This window comes from Jaculus jaculus, chromosome 9 (genome assembly GCF_020740685.1).
Source record: "Jaculus jaculus isolate mJacJac1 chromosome 9, mJacJac1.mat.Y.cur, whole genome shotgun sequence".
Classification (NCBI taxonomy): Eukaryota; Metazoa; Chordata; class Mammalia; order Rodentia; family Dipodidae; genus Jaculus; species Jaculus jaculus.
In genome coordinates, this window is record NC_059110.1 from 38,146,320 (window position 1) to 38,164,279 (window position 17,960).

Here is a 17,960-nt window from a genome sequence, read left to right on the forward strand (position 1 = left end):
ACAAACTCATTGTGTACAAAATCAAAACCCTTTAATAATTGACACACTACAGCAGTGTCGTGTAGTATTGTTATTCTGTTGTCCCAATTATTAAAGCCTACTGCAAAGTATTGTTGCCTATCAGGTAGAATTATTTCAATATTTATTAGGTATTAGGGTCTGTCAGATCAGATTGCATTACCCTGCCCCCATAGAACTTCAGGAAAAGAAGACAAAATGTATGCATTGGAAAGCCATGTTTTGAAGCCTATAGCACCCCAGAACAGTGTCAAGTACATGTGTGTCACTTCTTAAATGTTTCCTGTTGTTGAAAGCAGAATAGTAAACAGGCATATAGTGAGTCAGCACAACCAGTAAGTGGTCAAGTAAAATTCTTAAATTCTAATCTTCACATGTATGCTAAGGTAATTGATAAACTGTATTGAACAGGCACAGAACCAGCATATATTAATCGTCAGTCTGGTGTGGTGAGCAAGGAGCCTCCAGTGTTCCTGGCTGGCTCACAGATTTGCTGGCTCACAGCTGTCTTGGTAAACTTGGCCTTTGCTTCTATAACTATGGTGTCTCATATTCTAAAAGGTGTAGTAATGAGCCAGAGAGCACAGGGCCTTTTCAGATACTAGCTGAAAACTCTCTCTTGTCTTCCTAAAGGCTAAAATCAGAGTGGGAGAATACTCATTCTACTTGTATGAGAAACTACAAAGTGACTTAAGGAGCTGTAGATACAAGAGGATAAAGAAGTAGATTCATCTCTGTAACTCCTACAGGGGACAGGGCCATAGGTTTTGGGTTTATTATCTCTTGAAGTTGAACTCTGCTTTATTATTAATACAATTAAGTTTGTCCAAACATATGCTATGAGCCAACCACTCTGCAAAGGATACATATTATGCCATTGTTCAGAACTCATGGCAATTCTTCTACCTCTGCCGTCCAAGTGCTGGGATTAAAGGGGTCCACCACCACTACCAGCACCTTCATTTTAAGACTATATATTATAATGCTTTGTTTTAAAGGCCATATAAAATTCACTACCTTTTGTCTGTGATCCATGTTGTTGCTAAATAAAGCTTATTTCGACAGAAATAGATCTTATTTTTTTTCCCATTTTTCCTGAATATAAAGTGACCTAGAGGTCTTGGTTTAAGTGTTACTTAAATCAGATTTGATACACAATATCAGAGAAGGAGCAATGTGAAGTCATTCATTATAGTCACATGTTCTTATCTAACACATACTAGTTTTATTATATAATAAATGAAAAACATTCAAGGATTCCCACAGCTCCATATGCTTTGAAAACCAGGTCCCATGAAAATCATGCATTAGGGCTGAAGAGACAGCTTAGTGTTTAGGACACTTGCCTGTGAAGTCTAAGGACCCAGGTTTGATTCCCCAAAACCCAAGTAAGACAGATGAACAAGATAGCACATGTGTCTGGAGTTCATGTGCAGTGGCTAGAGGCCCTGGTGCACCAATTTTCTCTCTCACTCTCTCTCATAAACAAAATATTTTAAATAAAAGACATGCACTATAACTTATCTATTAGAAAAATACTCATTGTCATATTTTAATTTTTTTAATGTTAACAGTTTGGTAATATTATTCTTTAAAAATCAAAATGTTTCCAATAGTAGAAGAGATCCTAATGTTAATTTTATTTGGATTATCAGGTGGAGTTTCAGAGTACTTCAGAGAGCAGCGAGTGGCTTATTTTGGTATAACATGGTGATGTGCTTAGTACGGTTCTGCTAGCACTGGGTGGATACTACGCAGGCTCTGCGGGAGAACTGAGTGAGCCAGGCACCCTCTGTCACTGTGTATCCCCTGAGTCCAAGCATGTCACTTCAACAACTCAGCCAGAAAGCCAAAAGAACTGACAGTTGGCTTGTGATTATTCCTGGTCCTGAGGCTCCCTCATGTTACAGTGCTAATCAAGTCATCTCTTCAACTTGCCATTAACACAATGTGACCCATGGGAACAGAGATGAAATCATTTTGGCATTGCTAATGATGCTGTAACGTTGAAAAGATGTGAAACGTAAAACCTTGATTTTGCTCAATCTTTACCACAAGAAAAAGAATAATGTAAAACACCTAAAGTAAGAATAGAAGAAAATGCCTTCCAATGCTAAGTTTTTACTTTCCCAGTATATGGTACCATTACTTGTCTAATTTATTTTTTAATTTACGTGCATTCCAAAACTTGTTCGTTCTTTTTTATTTCATACTACCAAAGATTTTTCTCTGGCAGTAGGAAAATTCACTTTTTATGTATTTGTTTGAATAAATGGAATGGAAATTATGTTTCTCAGTAAGCTTCTGAGATTTCTAATGAAAAGACGCCAGGAGCAGGCAGCTCCAGTCACGCTTTAGTGTGCTTACTTTGTGTACATCTGTGACAAGATCTTTTTTTCTAGGCATGAGCTTTAGAATATCTTCTATTTTTCTCTGACTGACAGCTGGATAATAAGTTTTATCATTAAAAACTGATTCTAGGAAAATATGATCCCCTGCCCTCCAGTCTATTGTAGCTGCTAAAGCTTTTGTTTTTACAACTCTTTGGGAATAACTAGAGATTATCACTACAAAAGGATAAGAATACTGACCTGACATGTCAAGCATTGTTTAGCAAGTGCCAAAAAAATTGAATTCTCTTTTATCTGTTATCTAAAGGACTTCTTACTGTTTAGAGGAGACTCAAGGTTAGCAAGTTCCCTCAGTCCATATTGCCTGTACTTGTACTAACCTATATAGAAGTACCAAAGTCATTTGTCGTTTGATCCTCCCAGGTTAGGCTAAATATTTGACACAAAAATTTTCACAGGTATATATCCCATGCTACATCTGTACAAATGTGCTGTGTTCTTTTCTTTCTTGTGTATGTGTGCAATGTGTAGGGGTGCTCTTCCAGTACCCCTTGTGTCTGTAGCCTAGTACACTCACCTGTGGAGGCCAGAGTAGAACATAGTATCCATCTCCATTACTCTTCTACCTGTTCTATGTTTGAGTCTGAGTTTCTTACTATCTGGAGCTTGCTCGGTTGTCTTTAGCTCCACCAGTTCCTGGGTCTTTGCACCCTTGCAGGACCGGGGTTACAGGCATGTGTGACTGTGTGCGAATGTTTAGTGGGATTTGTATATTCGAACTCTCTTGGTCTCTGGTCCTCATGCTTGCACCAAAAGCACACTTAACAGCTGAGCCATCTCTCCAGCCCTCTTGATAGGATTTTAATGATTTATTTTTATTTCACCTTGATTGAATATAGCCTTTGTCGCTGTAACAGCTAAGAAATAGATGATCTTTGTGTTTCCTTGTGTTTGCAGTCTTAGTACATTTGTAGCAAATAGAAACCAATACACAAGATACTCAATTACTGGATCACTTAGTGTGCGTCGTCTTGATTTTTCTTTTATTTGTGAGCACAAGAAACTTAGGCTCTCTCTGAGTATACCCATTGACATAGCTCAGATCAAAGTAGCCACTGAGTCTGTCAGTGGCATCTAGTCTGTTTTCACCTCCTTTTTTGGCCAGTTGTCTCCTAAAAATTTACAATTTTTAGATTTCTCTTCCTCTGATTCTATATGTGACACCGCCTCCAAATGCATTTTTGTAAAGCAGTTATTTTCACTGTGTTAATGTCCTGTTTCAACATCCTCAGTGATTTTGTATATGGTCAAGTTTACATCTTGCTCATGAATGAGGCCTGAGGGGCCGGAGGCTACCCTGGTCTCCAGACCTCACTTAAACAGATGGCTGTGGCTGTGCACACCTGTAACCTCAGTTCTCTGCAAAGAGGACAGAGACCAGACCAGGGAATCTTCCAGGCTCAGGAAAAGCAGCAAGCTCCCTTATCATTGAGGGACTCCTGCTCAAATGAGATTTGGCAGAAGAGCACTGAACATTCAGCACCAGCCACTGCGGATGAACCCCCTCCACCACTAGAGGCAGGCATGTGGGTCACAAGAGCACGCGCATATACATGCAGCACATACAAAAACACACAGGCACACACACAAGCAAAAAAGTTTGTTTAATCATTGTCTATTCAATATTTCCAACATTTTTTTTTATTCATAGGAGAGTTGGGCAAGGGGGATTTACTATGTGCTCCCTGAAATGACTGTATGCTCTGCTTTTATTCAATTACACACAAAACCATCCTATTATATATTTTAATTATATTTATATATTTAAGAGAAAGGCAGATAGAGAAGAATACTATAAACGAACTCCAGATGCATGCATCTTGTGCATCTGGCTTACATGGGCCCTGAGGAATTAAGTCTGGGTCCTTTGACTTTGCAAGCAAGTACCTTAACTGCTAATCCAGCTCTTCATCCCCTGCTCCATATTTTAAAGTAACCAAATGATATTATATTTTAATGTGTGTACTCTACACTTTTATTCTTGTTTTATCCTCCATTTTTGTACTATATATCCAACATGTATTATACATGTTGGCTGTGTCTTCTGAGACCTAATGCAAATATCTCTGATAAGCAGAAATTGTTTCTCCGTCTTGGATTCAAAGGTAGCATGTTTTTCCTTTCATGTATCACTTATGTCATATATAATCTTTTTGGTTCTTATTTTATCATTTTAATAAACAAATAGTGAACTCCTTCAAGTCTAATAAATACTATGTTTTATTCACTTCAATGCCTTCCACAAAGTTTAGTACTATTTTTCTTTCATAATAGATGAATTAGCTAATGGTCACATTTTTATGTGAACATTTGCTGCTTTCAGATCTCTCCAGTGCTGCTTTTTTCCCTTAGTTTCTTGTCAAACTTGGCCCTACAACCTTTTTTAATTTCCCAGTTTTCCACCAAATTTCTTTTAAGTGGTGTAAAAGCAAGGAACTGTTGAATAAAATATTACATATGAATTACTCAATACAAATTTAAAGTTTGAAGGTCAAAATATTGAGGAAGAGAAAGAATATTTGGCAAATTGCAAAGTACTTGACAGCATTTTGATGAATATGGGCTCTCATTGTTTATATCACTGTTGTTATAAATGCTAGTTTTGTTAGTCTGACAGAGTGGTATTTGTCCTACAAGTATATTTCTTTAAATTATTTAGTCTTCGAAACAGCTGTTAAGTCCAGCTTCTACATAACATAGTGATTAGAAACACTATATTGCTGCTTTCAGATGTTCTATAACAATTCAAGAAACCATTCTGATATTGAAATTATTATATAATCATACCACATAAATGCAATGCAGTTATTGGTGACACATTATTAATAATGTATTATGATAAGGGATTTAAACCTTTTTATTGCATTCTTTGCTGAAATTTCCTTTGCATGGATTTCATATGGTTGAACCACCTCAAGTCAGTGATTCTAATAAAGTCCATATGTGTAAAGCAGTCAGCCATGTTTATTCTAGTAGAATCCAAAGGGGTTGAATGGAAGAATGCTTTCATATGTATATAATTATGCATCTGTTGTATACATGTATGTATGTATACATACATGTTTACACACAATGCAGTCTTAGCCCAATATGTGAAAAGTCAAGACACATGCCAATTTTAAAAAGATATAATTTTACAAAAAACTAGTCCTCTGAATGTATGTACTTCACATATGTTTGTAAATATTACTAAGGGTAGAATTATGTGGCTGAACATGTTTGCATGTCTATAACCTCAGCCTTTAGGAGTATTAACAGGAAAATCGTAGCTCCCTAGGCAGCCTGGGCTACATAGCAAGATTCTGTCCCAGAAAGCAATAAAAATGTACAATCCTGTTTAAATATCTACTCTAACAAGAATAGAATGACTTATAGTATTATTCAGCTCACAAAAATAAAAATGAATTGCAAATTACATATTGACCCTGTGTGTGTGTGTGTGTGTGTGTGTGTGTGTGTGTGTGTGTATATAATAATGTTATAATGTATTGGTCACTGAAATTTTGTTGGTCATGTATACTTGCATGTATAGGATTAATTAAGCTACTCTTATCTAATTTAAGAAAGTGTTTTAAGTATAATTAACCATACATTCAAATAAAGTAAGCGATTACGCACACAAAATTCTCAAAGTAAGCCTTTTGCATTGTCTACCTAACAGGAGATAGATAGATAGATAGATAGATGGATGGATGGATGGATGGATGGATGGATGGATGGAAGATAGGTAGGTAGGTAGGTAGGTAGGTAGGTAGGTAGATAGATAGATAGATAGATAGGTACCTTTTGCTGACTCTCAAGTGTGTAAGAATTGAGGATGTGGAGCCCCACTTCTTTCACAGCATGTAGTTGTATTAAATTATATTAGGTTATTTAAAACTATAGGCTGAGAACTGAGACATAATGAAGATACTGGAGCTGGGTGTGGTGGCACACACCTTGAATCCCAGCACTTGGGAGGCAGAGGTAGGAGGATCACTGTGAGTTCAAGGCCAGCCTGAGAATACATGGTGAATTTCAGGTCAGCCCAAGCTAGAGCAGACCATACCTTGAAGAACAACAACAACAAAAGAGACTGGGGAAAGAGAGTGGTGACTCAGAAATACAGAAATGATAATTGTCAGATTCCACATTAGGAGATTGATGAAAACAAGTATATAAATTCTAAATCTAAAACATGAGTGGATACAGGAGTAAATACAAGTGGTATTTTTTGTATAGTTTTATGGCAGTTATTCATTCACATACTCCAGGTTCCTCATTCTGGATACAGTGAATATTTTTTCAAGAAAATGTCACTTAACCTGACCATGACCACTAAAGAGAATCTTTTTGCCATCCAGCAACAGTGAAATCACAGTTGACCTACAAATGTTTTTGGTTGTTCTAGCTGCAACTATGTGGTCGTTTGGTTGGCAGTAGTAAAAGAGATTGTCTTTCTTCCACCTAGACCCAATTGAAAATACCAGTTCCATTTCTGCATCTGGTGGGGAAAATATTAGCATAAGTTTAACCGTGCCAGGTGATTTAACAAAATGATTGATTCAAAAGCTACATCTTTCTTTCAGCCTATTTAAGTAAGATAGGAAAAAGAAAATAAGATTAAACAGAGGCTAGGTGGTCATAAGATTAACAAATAGCATTTCAAACCTAAGCATTAGTTTCTGCTAAATTTATTTATTTATTTTTAATTAATTATTTATTTATTTGAGAGCAACAGACACAGAGAGAAAGACAGATAGAGAGAGATAGAGAGAATGGGCGCGCCAGGGCTTCCAGCCTCTGCAAACAAACTCCAGACGCGTGCGCCCCCTTGTGCATCTGGCTAACGTGGGACCTGGGGAACCGAGCCTCGAACCGGGGTCCTTAGGCTTCACAGGCAAGCGCTTAACCGCTAAGCCATCTCTCCAGCCCTCTGCTAAATTTAATTTGCATGTGTGTGTGTGTGGATTATATATGAATTAAAGAGCCAGTCAATATTGTTTCACCTCCCACATTAAATACATTGAGCTGGATTCCCATCTAGGGCCTACTATTTGCCTACCATTTGTGTCTAGTATGATAATTACTCTTTCAGAACTACAATTTTAATCTTGAAAATAAAATTGCACAACACATCCAAATTGGACTTACTATAATTATTTTTTTTTTCCTACCAATTTCCATTTATTCCAGGTATTTCCCTTCCTTAGTGAATTAAGGGACCCAACTGGTAAAATCTTCACGATGCCTTCAGCTTTTTTATGTTTGTCCAACCAGTGTGTTAAGGTTTTGCTATATAGAGTTTGCTATGGCCCTGACTTTCATAAAGTAATTATTTTGATTGCATTAGACGATTAAAGTTAGTCTTGCATGAGGAAAGAATACCCTTAGGAGTCTGGGATGGATGTACTCCAGTCTTTTGAGTGTTCATTTCTGCCAGCATTTTTCCAGTTGAATGGCCATTCACCTCCCATTTTGGTGTGGATGACAGTGACTAGGTTGTTAGACATAAGTGTTTTCCCGAAAAGTCACAAAGAGATCAAGAATAAAGAAAGTATCTGCACATCTTGTAATTTTTCATCTTTGATGTGCAGCATCATTACTGAAATAATTACTGTTAATTAATATCTGTGTCATTTTTTGGTAAATGGTAGTTTAGTGATACAATTAGACTAATTAGTACACACCACAACATAATGACATGAAAAATATTGGAACAGAAAATGTTGACTCTTCTTTGCTATGATACATGAGCTAATTCACTTCCTTATAATGATAAAAGAAGAGAAAAAGAGGGTACTGGCCATTAACAATGTTATAAAACTATAAAAACTATGAAGGCAGTATAGCTGCATTTCTAGGTTTCCATTTTTCTACCAAGTTCTCGGGTATGATGGATTATTGTCATTTTGTGTTTTATTTCTTTCCTTATATAAAAAAATCAGTTTCTTACCAAAGCTTTACAGAAGTATTGTGGGATAAAATTACAGTTAAGTAAAAAACTAAAAGTAAAAACAAAGCAACACATTTGTATTCCCTGAATTTGCATACTTTTTTGTTATGTTGAGTCTTTATTCTTTCAGAGTAATTCATAGTCAAATTGACAGCTGTGTACATCTTTATTTTTCAGAACCTATGCGGACCCCAAAGACTCTAAAGATTGCTGAAATACAAGCCAGACGCATTGCTGTGGACTGGGAGTCCTTGGGTTACAACATTACACGTTGTCACACTTTCAACGTCACTATTTGCTACCATTACTTCCGTGGCCACAATGAGAGCAAGGCAGATTGTTTGGACATGGACCCCAAAGCACCTCAACACGTTGTGAACCATCTGCCACCTTATACAAATGTCAGCCTCAAGATGATCCTGACCAATCCAGAGGGGAGGAAGGAGAGTGAAGAGACCATCATTCAGACTGATGAAGATGGTATGATTAGATTCCATGTTCTTTAGAAGGGAAAGTTAATAGAGCAAGAATAGTATAACTTCTTAAGATGTACCTAGATTACCTGGTAGTGAACTGGCCTCTGAGATCTGCTACAGTCTCTTAGTGCAGTGAATTTTGCAAAGAATTTGCCTTTAACAGAACTTATATACTTCAGAAAATAATCCAAATATGTTATAATATGCATTTCAGCTATCTTTCATTTTACATAATGATATAGATGTGGCAGTTACACCAAACTTTAAGTAAATTGTCTTCTTCATAATGTGAAAAAACAAATTCCCACTGTCCATTCCAGTTTCTCAGTTACCAACTGATAAAATTCTCTTTGTTATAAACTTTTGTTCCTGGCATCTTATGAAGCAATACTAGCTGCTGTTAATGATTTGAAAATAATATTTTACCTACTCCATTTTAATTATAGATGGCTTTATTATGGCCTTAAAAACAAAAGAAGGCACCAGTTCATATTTCTAAGACTAACTAAAGGCATTTATTGGAAAATAGCAGGGCTTATACCTGTCTATATCTCATTTCAATACAAGAAACTGAAATGTGTCCAACTTCTATATATGTTACTCATGAATGGTTAAGTGATAGAAACAAAATAATACTCATATCATAATGCATATACCTGCTTTAACAATATAGTATGAATTTAAAAACATTTCTTTATGCAACAACAATACAAAAAAAAAATCCAAAAATCTTGACATTCTAATATTAACAGTAATGTATTTGGTGAGCTATTTTCTTTTACAATTTCTTTTATTAGTGAATGCATGTAAAAAATAAAAATTTGCTGTGTAATGAAGTGAGTCATAGTTTGACTGGGATTTGAGAATCATGAGGCCTTCCTGCCATAATCTCAGTCAACCCTTGTGTATTAGGGGTTTCTAGAGAAATGGAATGGACAGAATGAATATATTAAAGGGGGGATTTATTGGGTTAATTTATGGCACTTTATAAACCCGAGAGTCAAGGAACCCAGTAGCTGCTAAGTCCACAAGGCTGGATGCCTCAGCAGTCCCATTCCAGCACTTTAGGCCTGGAGACACACTGGTCTTTGGTCCACACTGGTCTTCAGTCCAGACAGGAAGGGTGAGAAACTTGGTTCCAATCCCACTGAAGGATAGCCAGAACAGGCAAGTTGCACTTTCAAGTGCAGCACTCAAGGGCAAGCAGCACCTGCAACCAGGTGGGAGGAAGGAATTCTGTTCTCCCAGAGGGTCCTTGCATAAAGTCCCCCTCTGGTTTTGCCTCTCACTCTGGCTAAAGGCTCACTCTGGAGGAAGAACTTCCTCTTTATGTTAATCCTTCCTGGAAGAACCCCAGAGGGCCACCCAAAAGGAATGTCTGTGGATTCCTAATCAGATCAAGTTGACAACAGAACTTAACCATCACACCTTGTAACTGTTTCCTGTTTAAATTGAGATAAGCCAGATCCTACCTTCTCTAAATTTCTTTTTACTAGTTTAGAACAGCTGTTTTTCTTTTCTTTTCTTTTTTCTTTTCTTTTCTTTTCCTCTCTCTCCCTCCCTCTCTCTCTCTCTCTCTCTCTCTCTCTCTCTCTCTCTCTCTTTTGTTCCCTGTTTTAAGGAAACCTGGGATGCCTTTTATGGCCAGGTACTACCAGCTTCCCTCAAGTCTTGAACTGTAGGCTCTGGTATCTCTTGGTGTCTACCAAGTATGACCTTCCTATGCTACAATGTCTGGACTCATTTCAAGTTTTTTCCTCAAAAACATGGGAATGAATCTGATTTTTCCTCTCACTTTGTTATCATACAGAAGTGAAGGTCTTCTGACTTCATTTTACTCAGACTGATCCAGTTAATATAGTCCTAAAACAATGTGTGGTGTCAGTCTCATATTACTAAAATTTAAGAGGTAAAAACCCTAAGACATTTATGATATGTTTTTAATCAAAGATGAATATCTCAGTTATTAAAGTATCTGATTTTTAAAAATCAAACTGATAATAATTTAAATAGCAAATCAATCCTGATATATTAATATCGAAGCTTTCACTCCTACCTCATCTGCCATCCCTAGCCACAACTAAGCATGTATATATTCAAAGAAGAAGCTAAGGGATGTTGATTCACAGCTCAATAATAAGTATAGATTCAAATATTCTCTGCTCATCTCTAATCATATAAAATGGGATAAACATTGCAATTTGTGTCACATTAGACATTTTCATGTTTATAATAACAGAATGGTCATTTGTTTATTGCTTGCTCTTAAACTTTAAGATCACCATTTCTTCATTGATAATTTTACATTCAGTCACATGAGATTTGTGCTTTTTGTAGCCAGTCACCTTTTTGCAATATAATTTCTCTTGATGTTTTCCTTTCATATAATTTGTTTCACTTTCTTTCTCAAAAAATAGAAGACTATAGTTAGGCTTTCATATTTTTGAATTGTATTATTATTATTATTTTTTCCCAGTTAGGGTCTCATTCTATGCAAAGCTGACCTGGTACTCACTCTGTAGTCCCAGACTGGTCTGGAACTCACAGTGATCCTCCTACCTCTGCCTCCTGTGTTCTGGGATTAAAGGTGTGGGCCATATGCTAGTTTAAAATTTTTAAATTTTTGGTCACATGAATGACTGTGTTAATAAGGTGATAATATATTGATACAGAATTTTGCCCTAAACTACTGAAACTCATAGCTGTGGTGTTTATATTATGTAGAATTATTTTTGTAAATGGAAAATAACATTTAATCTGTTTTCTAATTTAATATTATTGTCAGGTCTACTTATATTTTAACCTCTGTTTTGAAAAGTATTTTGTAGTCTTCACTGATATTGTTGCATATTTTTATTTCATAATATGACCACATAATAATCACTTTACTGTGAGTGACAGGGTGTTTTCCTGTTGTTCTTTGTGATCTCTGTGAGATATATGTGTGTGTGTGTGTGTGTGTGTGTGTGTGTATATATAATAAGTTTATATATATATAAATTTATTTTTTTGAGGTAGGGTCTCACACTAGTTCAGGCTCACCTGGAATTAACTATGTAGTCTCAATGTGGCCTTGAACTCATGGTGATCCTCCTACCTCTGCCTCCCTAGTGCTGTGTAATATTAAATAGCTGACATAGAGACTTTGCTGAGGTATTTGTAAGTACCATTCCCATGAGAGCCTCAGCTTGTAAGAGAATACTTTATATCCTAGCATTCCTGAGGTAGAGAGAATACCTAAATCACAATGTGTTGTTGCAGAGATCGATGGAATGGAATGATCTGATTAAATCAGTTTCCTGAGTTATTGCTGCCCTATATACACAGAAAAAGAATGAATTATCAACCATCTAATAAAAAGGTGTAATTATACGAAAAGAATTCTGGAGACATCTATAAATCATGCCCCTAAAGCTAGAACCATTTCCCACCAGAACCGTAGGATAGAATTTATATTTAATTTATTGCACATATTTTTAATGCATGAGCAAATTTTTTGTATGAGGCTTTGTTTTCATTTTTCATTCTAGCATTCATGAAAATCAATATTATGAAGTTAGCTCAGCAGAAAAGTCTGGTTTAGGGGCATTCTTAAAGAATACAGATCTATATTTAACTGTACATTTATTACATTTTAAAGGCTATAATGCTTATTTAATATAATATTTCATTCACCCATGTTTCATTTTTTTTTCCTTTTCCATTTTGGAAATTATATTTGAAAGATTTCCTTATGCTCAAAAAAAATTAGCTGAAACAGCGCTCATCTAAAATCATAGACACAGGAACAAAAGTCAGCATTCTGTCTCCATTAGAAGCTGTTGATGTGGAAATGTGAAGTGACATTCTCTGCAGTCCACAGCCTGCCATGAAGTGGCTTTCACCACTTCATGTTGGATTTACACAACTCATAACTAGATACAGACATGTTCTGTGTACACACAGAGGTCATGTCCTCTCGAATGTAGAAAATAAGTGAATATAATTGATTTGTACCACACATCACCCCCTACCTGTGTTTGTATATGTTGTAGGTACATAAAGCATTTTTTTTTTTTACTCAAATTAGTTCAAATGAAGACCTATTGTGTGGCACATTTTGTTCATAATTTTCTCGCACACTTTACCTCTCACAAATATGACCTTTAGATACTTACAGTTGCTTCCTTTGGCAAAGTAGACTTATGAGAAGAGGGCAGAAATGTAGATGTTGGGAGGAATGAACCTTCCACTTCTTCTTGTCTTTTAAAATGTATGTTTACTTATTTGAGAAAAAGAGAAAGGGAGAGAGACAGGAAAAGAGGCAGACAGTGTGTATGGGCACACCAGAGCCTCCTGCTACTGTGAACACACTCTAGATACATACACCACGTTGCATATTCTGGCTATCCGTGGGTACTGGAGATGGAACTTGGGCCATCAGGCTCTGTAAGCAAATGCCTTTAACTGCTAGGCCATCTCTCCAGCCCCCTTCCAATCTTCAAATACAGAATGATGCAAAGATTTTGATCCAAAACTAGTTGTGAGTAGTTTGAAATTTTATATTGTCTATAGGTCAAATTAGGATGGGGCACCATAGACAGGTAATAATATTATCAAATAAACAAGTTGGAGCTGGAGCAATAGCCTAGCACTTAAGGTGTTTGGCTGTGATACTTAAGGACCTAGGTTCAATACCCCAGTACCCATATAAGCCAGATGCCCAACCGGGCACATGCATCTAGAGTTCATTTGCAGTGGCTGGATGCCCTGGTACACCCATTTTCTCTCAGTATCTGCCTGCCTGTCTCTCTCTCTGTCTCTCTCTCTCTCTCTCTCCCTCTCCCAAAATGGTTAAATAATTTTTTTAAAAAAAACTTAGGGGCTGGGGAATTGCTGAGTGGTTAAGGCATTTGCCTGCGAAACCTAAAGACCTCAGTTGATTCCCCAGGACCCATGTAAGCCAGATGCACAAGGGGGCACATGCATCTGTAGTTCGTTTGTAGTAGCTAGAGGCCCTGGCATGCCCATTCTCTCTCTCTCTCTCCATCTTTCTCTCACTCATAAACAAATACATAGAATATTTTTAAAATAAACCAAATAAAAAAAACAACTTGTTAACAGGGATTTTCCCTCTTCCTTTTCCCATCTGTCACCTTCCATGAAAACTGTGTCATGAGGAAGAAGTACCTCTTTCTGGGATACAGCTATAAGCTGTATGTTGAGGAGATCGAAGGCAACAGGAACTCCCTTGAAGACCCAAACAATGGTCATGACAGCCTCAGCATTGCCACAAGTTGCATAGTATAGCATAGGTGATAGGATTTCTGCCTTGATGGGATGAAGAGTTCATGTGGATGCCACATAGCAGAACACAAGAAGCCCTCAGCAGACAGAGGCATGAACATGTTTTCTGAAGCTTAGTGCAGGCATCCTATTCATTATGGGCTCCCTTCCTTCATTATTAATGTGCCAGAGCATGTTGCCTATCTCAGAGGTCATCACATCATTCATCGTCTCCTTGTAGAATGAAATAAATCTTCCTCTGGTGACATATCATTCAGAATTTCATGATGCTGCTAGCCATGAAGCAATGCATTTCCTTTGATCCAGTGATTTTTAATTTATTTCAATCCTCACAAAATTGCTCTATACTTTGAAATGACATTTCTAGATAATGTCATGTGTGAAGTTCACTGAAACGTTAGATTAAGGGAAAATATTAATTAAAAACCATACTTGCCCAATGCTGGGTTGGTATTTTCAAATGGTAAATTTTAAGTCCAGTAAGCTAGATGGTTTGTATTGTAAAATATATGAAATGAAATCTGGAAAGGTTTGTGAATAAATAGCAGTTAGTTAGGTATGTATGTAAAACATATAAGAGGAAATTACAATAGCAGGAGTTAGAAGTATCTTGTATCTTGCCAAAAGTAGTTGATACGTCATTAAATGATGTCACTGGGTTTTGCCAATCATATGGCATTCACAATTAATGACCAGAGTGAAGTGTCCTCAGATACAAGGGCAGTCCTACCCTAGCACATGGGAGGCTCTGAGTGTGACCCTTAGCACTGACAAGGGACAATACAAACACATCTAAAAGTTTGTTGTTAAAGATTGGCTTTGTAACTGTGAAAAAGTAAACTTCATTTAGAAGACTGAAGCAATTACCTTTTAACATACTCATCTTTAAGAGCTTTTTACAAATTATAATCATCAATGCTGTATTTTTAATTGTAGAAAATTTAATAACTGGCTATAAAAGTCAGGATGATTATTAATGGGCATTTCACGGCAGTGCTGTGTGATTTGGCTTCTGAGTCTATGGAGTGTTAATTGTGATTAGAATTCATTATTTTATGAACTTTGTTTATAGAGACTCTTTAGAGGATTATTATAATCTTCAAAAAAAATCTTTCAGGGAAACCCATCTCTGTTCTTAAAGCAAATTACAAATAAGATCTTCATGTTATTAGAAGTATGCAACTGAGGAAACTACACCACATGATTTATGCAATTCTCTTAGATCACAGGGTATTTGTTTGAATAAAAACTATGGGATAACTTCAGTTTCTATATTTAAGTCTGAAAACTGTTCATATAGCCTATTTTCTTTTTAAATTTATTTTCTGCTTATTTACTTGAGGGAGAAAGAGAGAAAGAAAGAGACAGAGAGAGAGAGGGGTCCGAGAGAATGGGTGTACCAGGGCCTCCAGTCACTGCAAATGAACTCCAGACACAGCAGCACCTTGTGCAACTGGTTTACATGGATCCTGGGAAATCGAACCTGGTTCCATTGGCTTTGCAGGCAAGCATCTTAACAGCTAAGCCATCTCTCCAGCTCAAGCCTATTTTTTTTTTAAAGACACATTTTTCACTGAGTTACCATATCTATTTTTAACTTTGTTTATCCAGTTAATGTAATTTACTTTTTATTTCTGATGTAAGTATTCTTAACATGAAAATGCATGCATTTGTAGTGCCTGGACCTGTGCCAGTCAAATCTCTTCAAGGAACATCATTTGAAAACAAGATCTTCTTGAACTGGAAGGAGCCTTTGGAACCAAATGGAATCATTACGCAGTATGAGGTATGGGAAAAAAATGAAATGAAATGAAAAGTGGATGGAAAGAATAAGGAGAGAAAAAAGGTTATGGGCCAATCATGGAAAAACCATGAGGTTTGAAGGGATTAAATAACATTACTTCCTTATTTTAATGTATCAATTATTTGATTTAATATTGAATATTAAAACATACATTATTGTACCTGAAATTTTCAGTTTTAAAGTTAATGTTTATTTTTATTTTAGAGGATAATGGGCATCCTTATCCAGCAGACTTTCTTATGTTTACAGTGTGTGTGTGTGTGTGTGTGTGTGTGTATTCCTTTAGCTGCAATTAAACTTTGTTTTATTAGAGGTATTGCATGCCAGTTATTTCAGAATAAGGAGTTAATACTAAGGAAAGTAAAATTGAATACAAACCTATTCAGACCTTCATTGTACCTTAAAATATAAACTACTTACCTTTCTGTTATGAGACAGTAAATATAAAAAAAGGAAAGATATCTTAGTGGCACAACTATATAGTCATACACACATGGTGTTGATTATAGCATAAATGTTTACATTTCTATGGCTTCAGAATGGGTCATGAGAATGTTAATCAGTGATGGATTTTACTTAAATAGTTTTGTGGAATTTGTTTTTTTCTTTTTCCTCTCCTTGAGATAGAGTCTCACTAAGTTACCTAGACTGGCCTTGAACTCACACTGTAGTGGAGGTCTGCCTTGAAATTAGGATTCTCCTCCCTCAGCCTCCCAAGAAGCTTAATTAAAATAAAAGCCTCTGCAACTAGGCATGGCTGGAATTTTTATGTGCTTTATATACAATGTAGAAATGCTATCATTACTAATACGCATTTGTTGAAGACTATTTCATATATATTGATATATATACTCATTTAATTATTGTATGTAGCATGCATATTTAATTATATCAACTTATTGTTAGAGCTTAAGTTTTTGTTTTTTTTTTTTTTTTTGTTTAAATATTTGTTTCGAGATAGGGTCTTGCCCTAGCCCAGGCTGACCTGGAATTCACTATGTAATCTCAGGCTGGCTTTGAACTCACAAAAATTCCCCTACCTATGCCTCCCAAGTACTGGGATCAGTGGTGTGGGCCATCATGCCTGGCTTATTGCTAGATTTTTTTAAATTTGTTTTTATTTATTTATTTGAGAGTGACAGACACAGAGAGAAAGACAGACAGAGGGAGAGAGAGAATGGGCGCGCCAGGGCTTCCAGCCTCTGCAAACAAACTCCAGACGCATGCGCCTCCTTGTGCATCTGGCTAACGTGAGACCTGGGGAACCGAGCCTTGAACCGGGGTCCTTAGCCTTCACAGGCAAGCGCTTAACCGCTAAGCCATCTCTCCAGCCCTTATTGCTAGATTTTTTAAAAAATATTTAATTTATTTGAGAAAGAGAAAGAGGCAGATAGAGAAAGAATGGATGCACCAGGGTCTCTAGCCACTGCAAACAAACTCCAGATACATGTGCCACCTTGTGCATCTGGCTTATGTGGGTACTAGGGATTTGAACCTTGGTCCTTAGGCTTCACAGGCAAGTGCTTTAACTGCTAAGCTATCTCTCCAGCCCTGGTAGATATTTTTGAATGCACAAAAACACGTATATTTGGTGGCTCAGATATGCCTCTATATGTACTAGTAGTAGATGACAAATAGATGATAGACATAGATGAAAGAAAGAAAAAGAATAAAATGGGGCTGAAATATATGTATAAAAAATTCTGAAAAAGAAAAGAAGGACATGCTGCCCTTCCATACTACCTTAATTAGAAGTGAATTGTTTGCTATAAATCATGTCTTGGATATGTAATGGGAAACATATTTCCTAAAACAGGTGAGCTATAGCAGCATAAGATCATTTGATCCTGCAGTTCCGGTGGCTGGTCCTCCTCAGACTGTATCGAATTTGTGGAACAGTACACATCATGTCTTCATGCATCTCCACCCTGGAACCACCTACCAGTTTTTCATAAGAGCCAGCACGGTAAAAGGCTTTGGACCAGCCACAGCCATCAACGTGACCACAAATATCTCAGGTATAGAGATGA

General features: G+C 36.6%; 1 protein-coding gene across 11 annotated transcripts in view; it reads left to right on the top strand.

Moving 5' to 3' along the window:
• Positions 1-17,960, top strand: part of Ptprk (protein tyrosine phosphatase receptor type K) — a 566,086-nt gene that overhangs the window by 437,675 nt on the left and 110,451 nt on the right. For all 11 annotated transcript variants that reach the window (XM_045159865.1, XM_045159856.1, XM_045159858.1 and 8 more), the window contains exons 8-10: positions 8,542-8,844; positions 15,803-15,912; positions 17,747-17,948. In XM_045159865.1, coding sequence (XP_045015800.1) covers positions 8,542-8,844; positions 15,803-15,912; positions 17,747-17,948 — 615 coding nt within the window. The remainder of the gene's footprint in view (positions 1-8,541; positions 8,845-15,802; positions 15,913-17,746; positions 17,949-17,960) is intronic.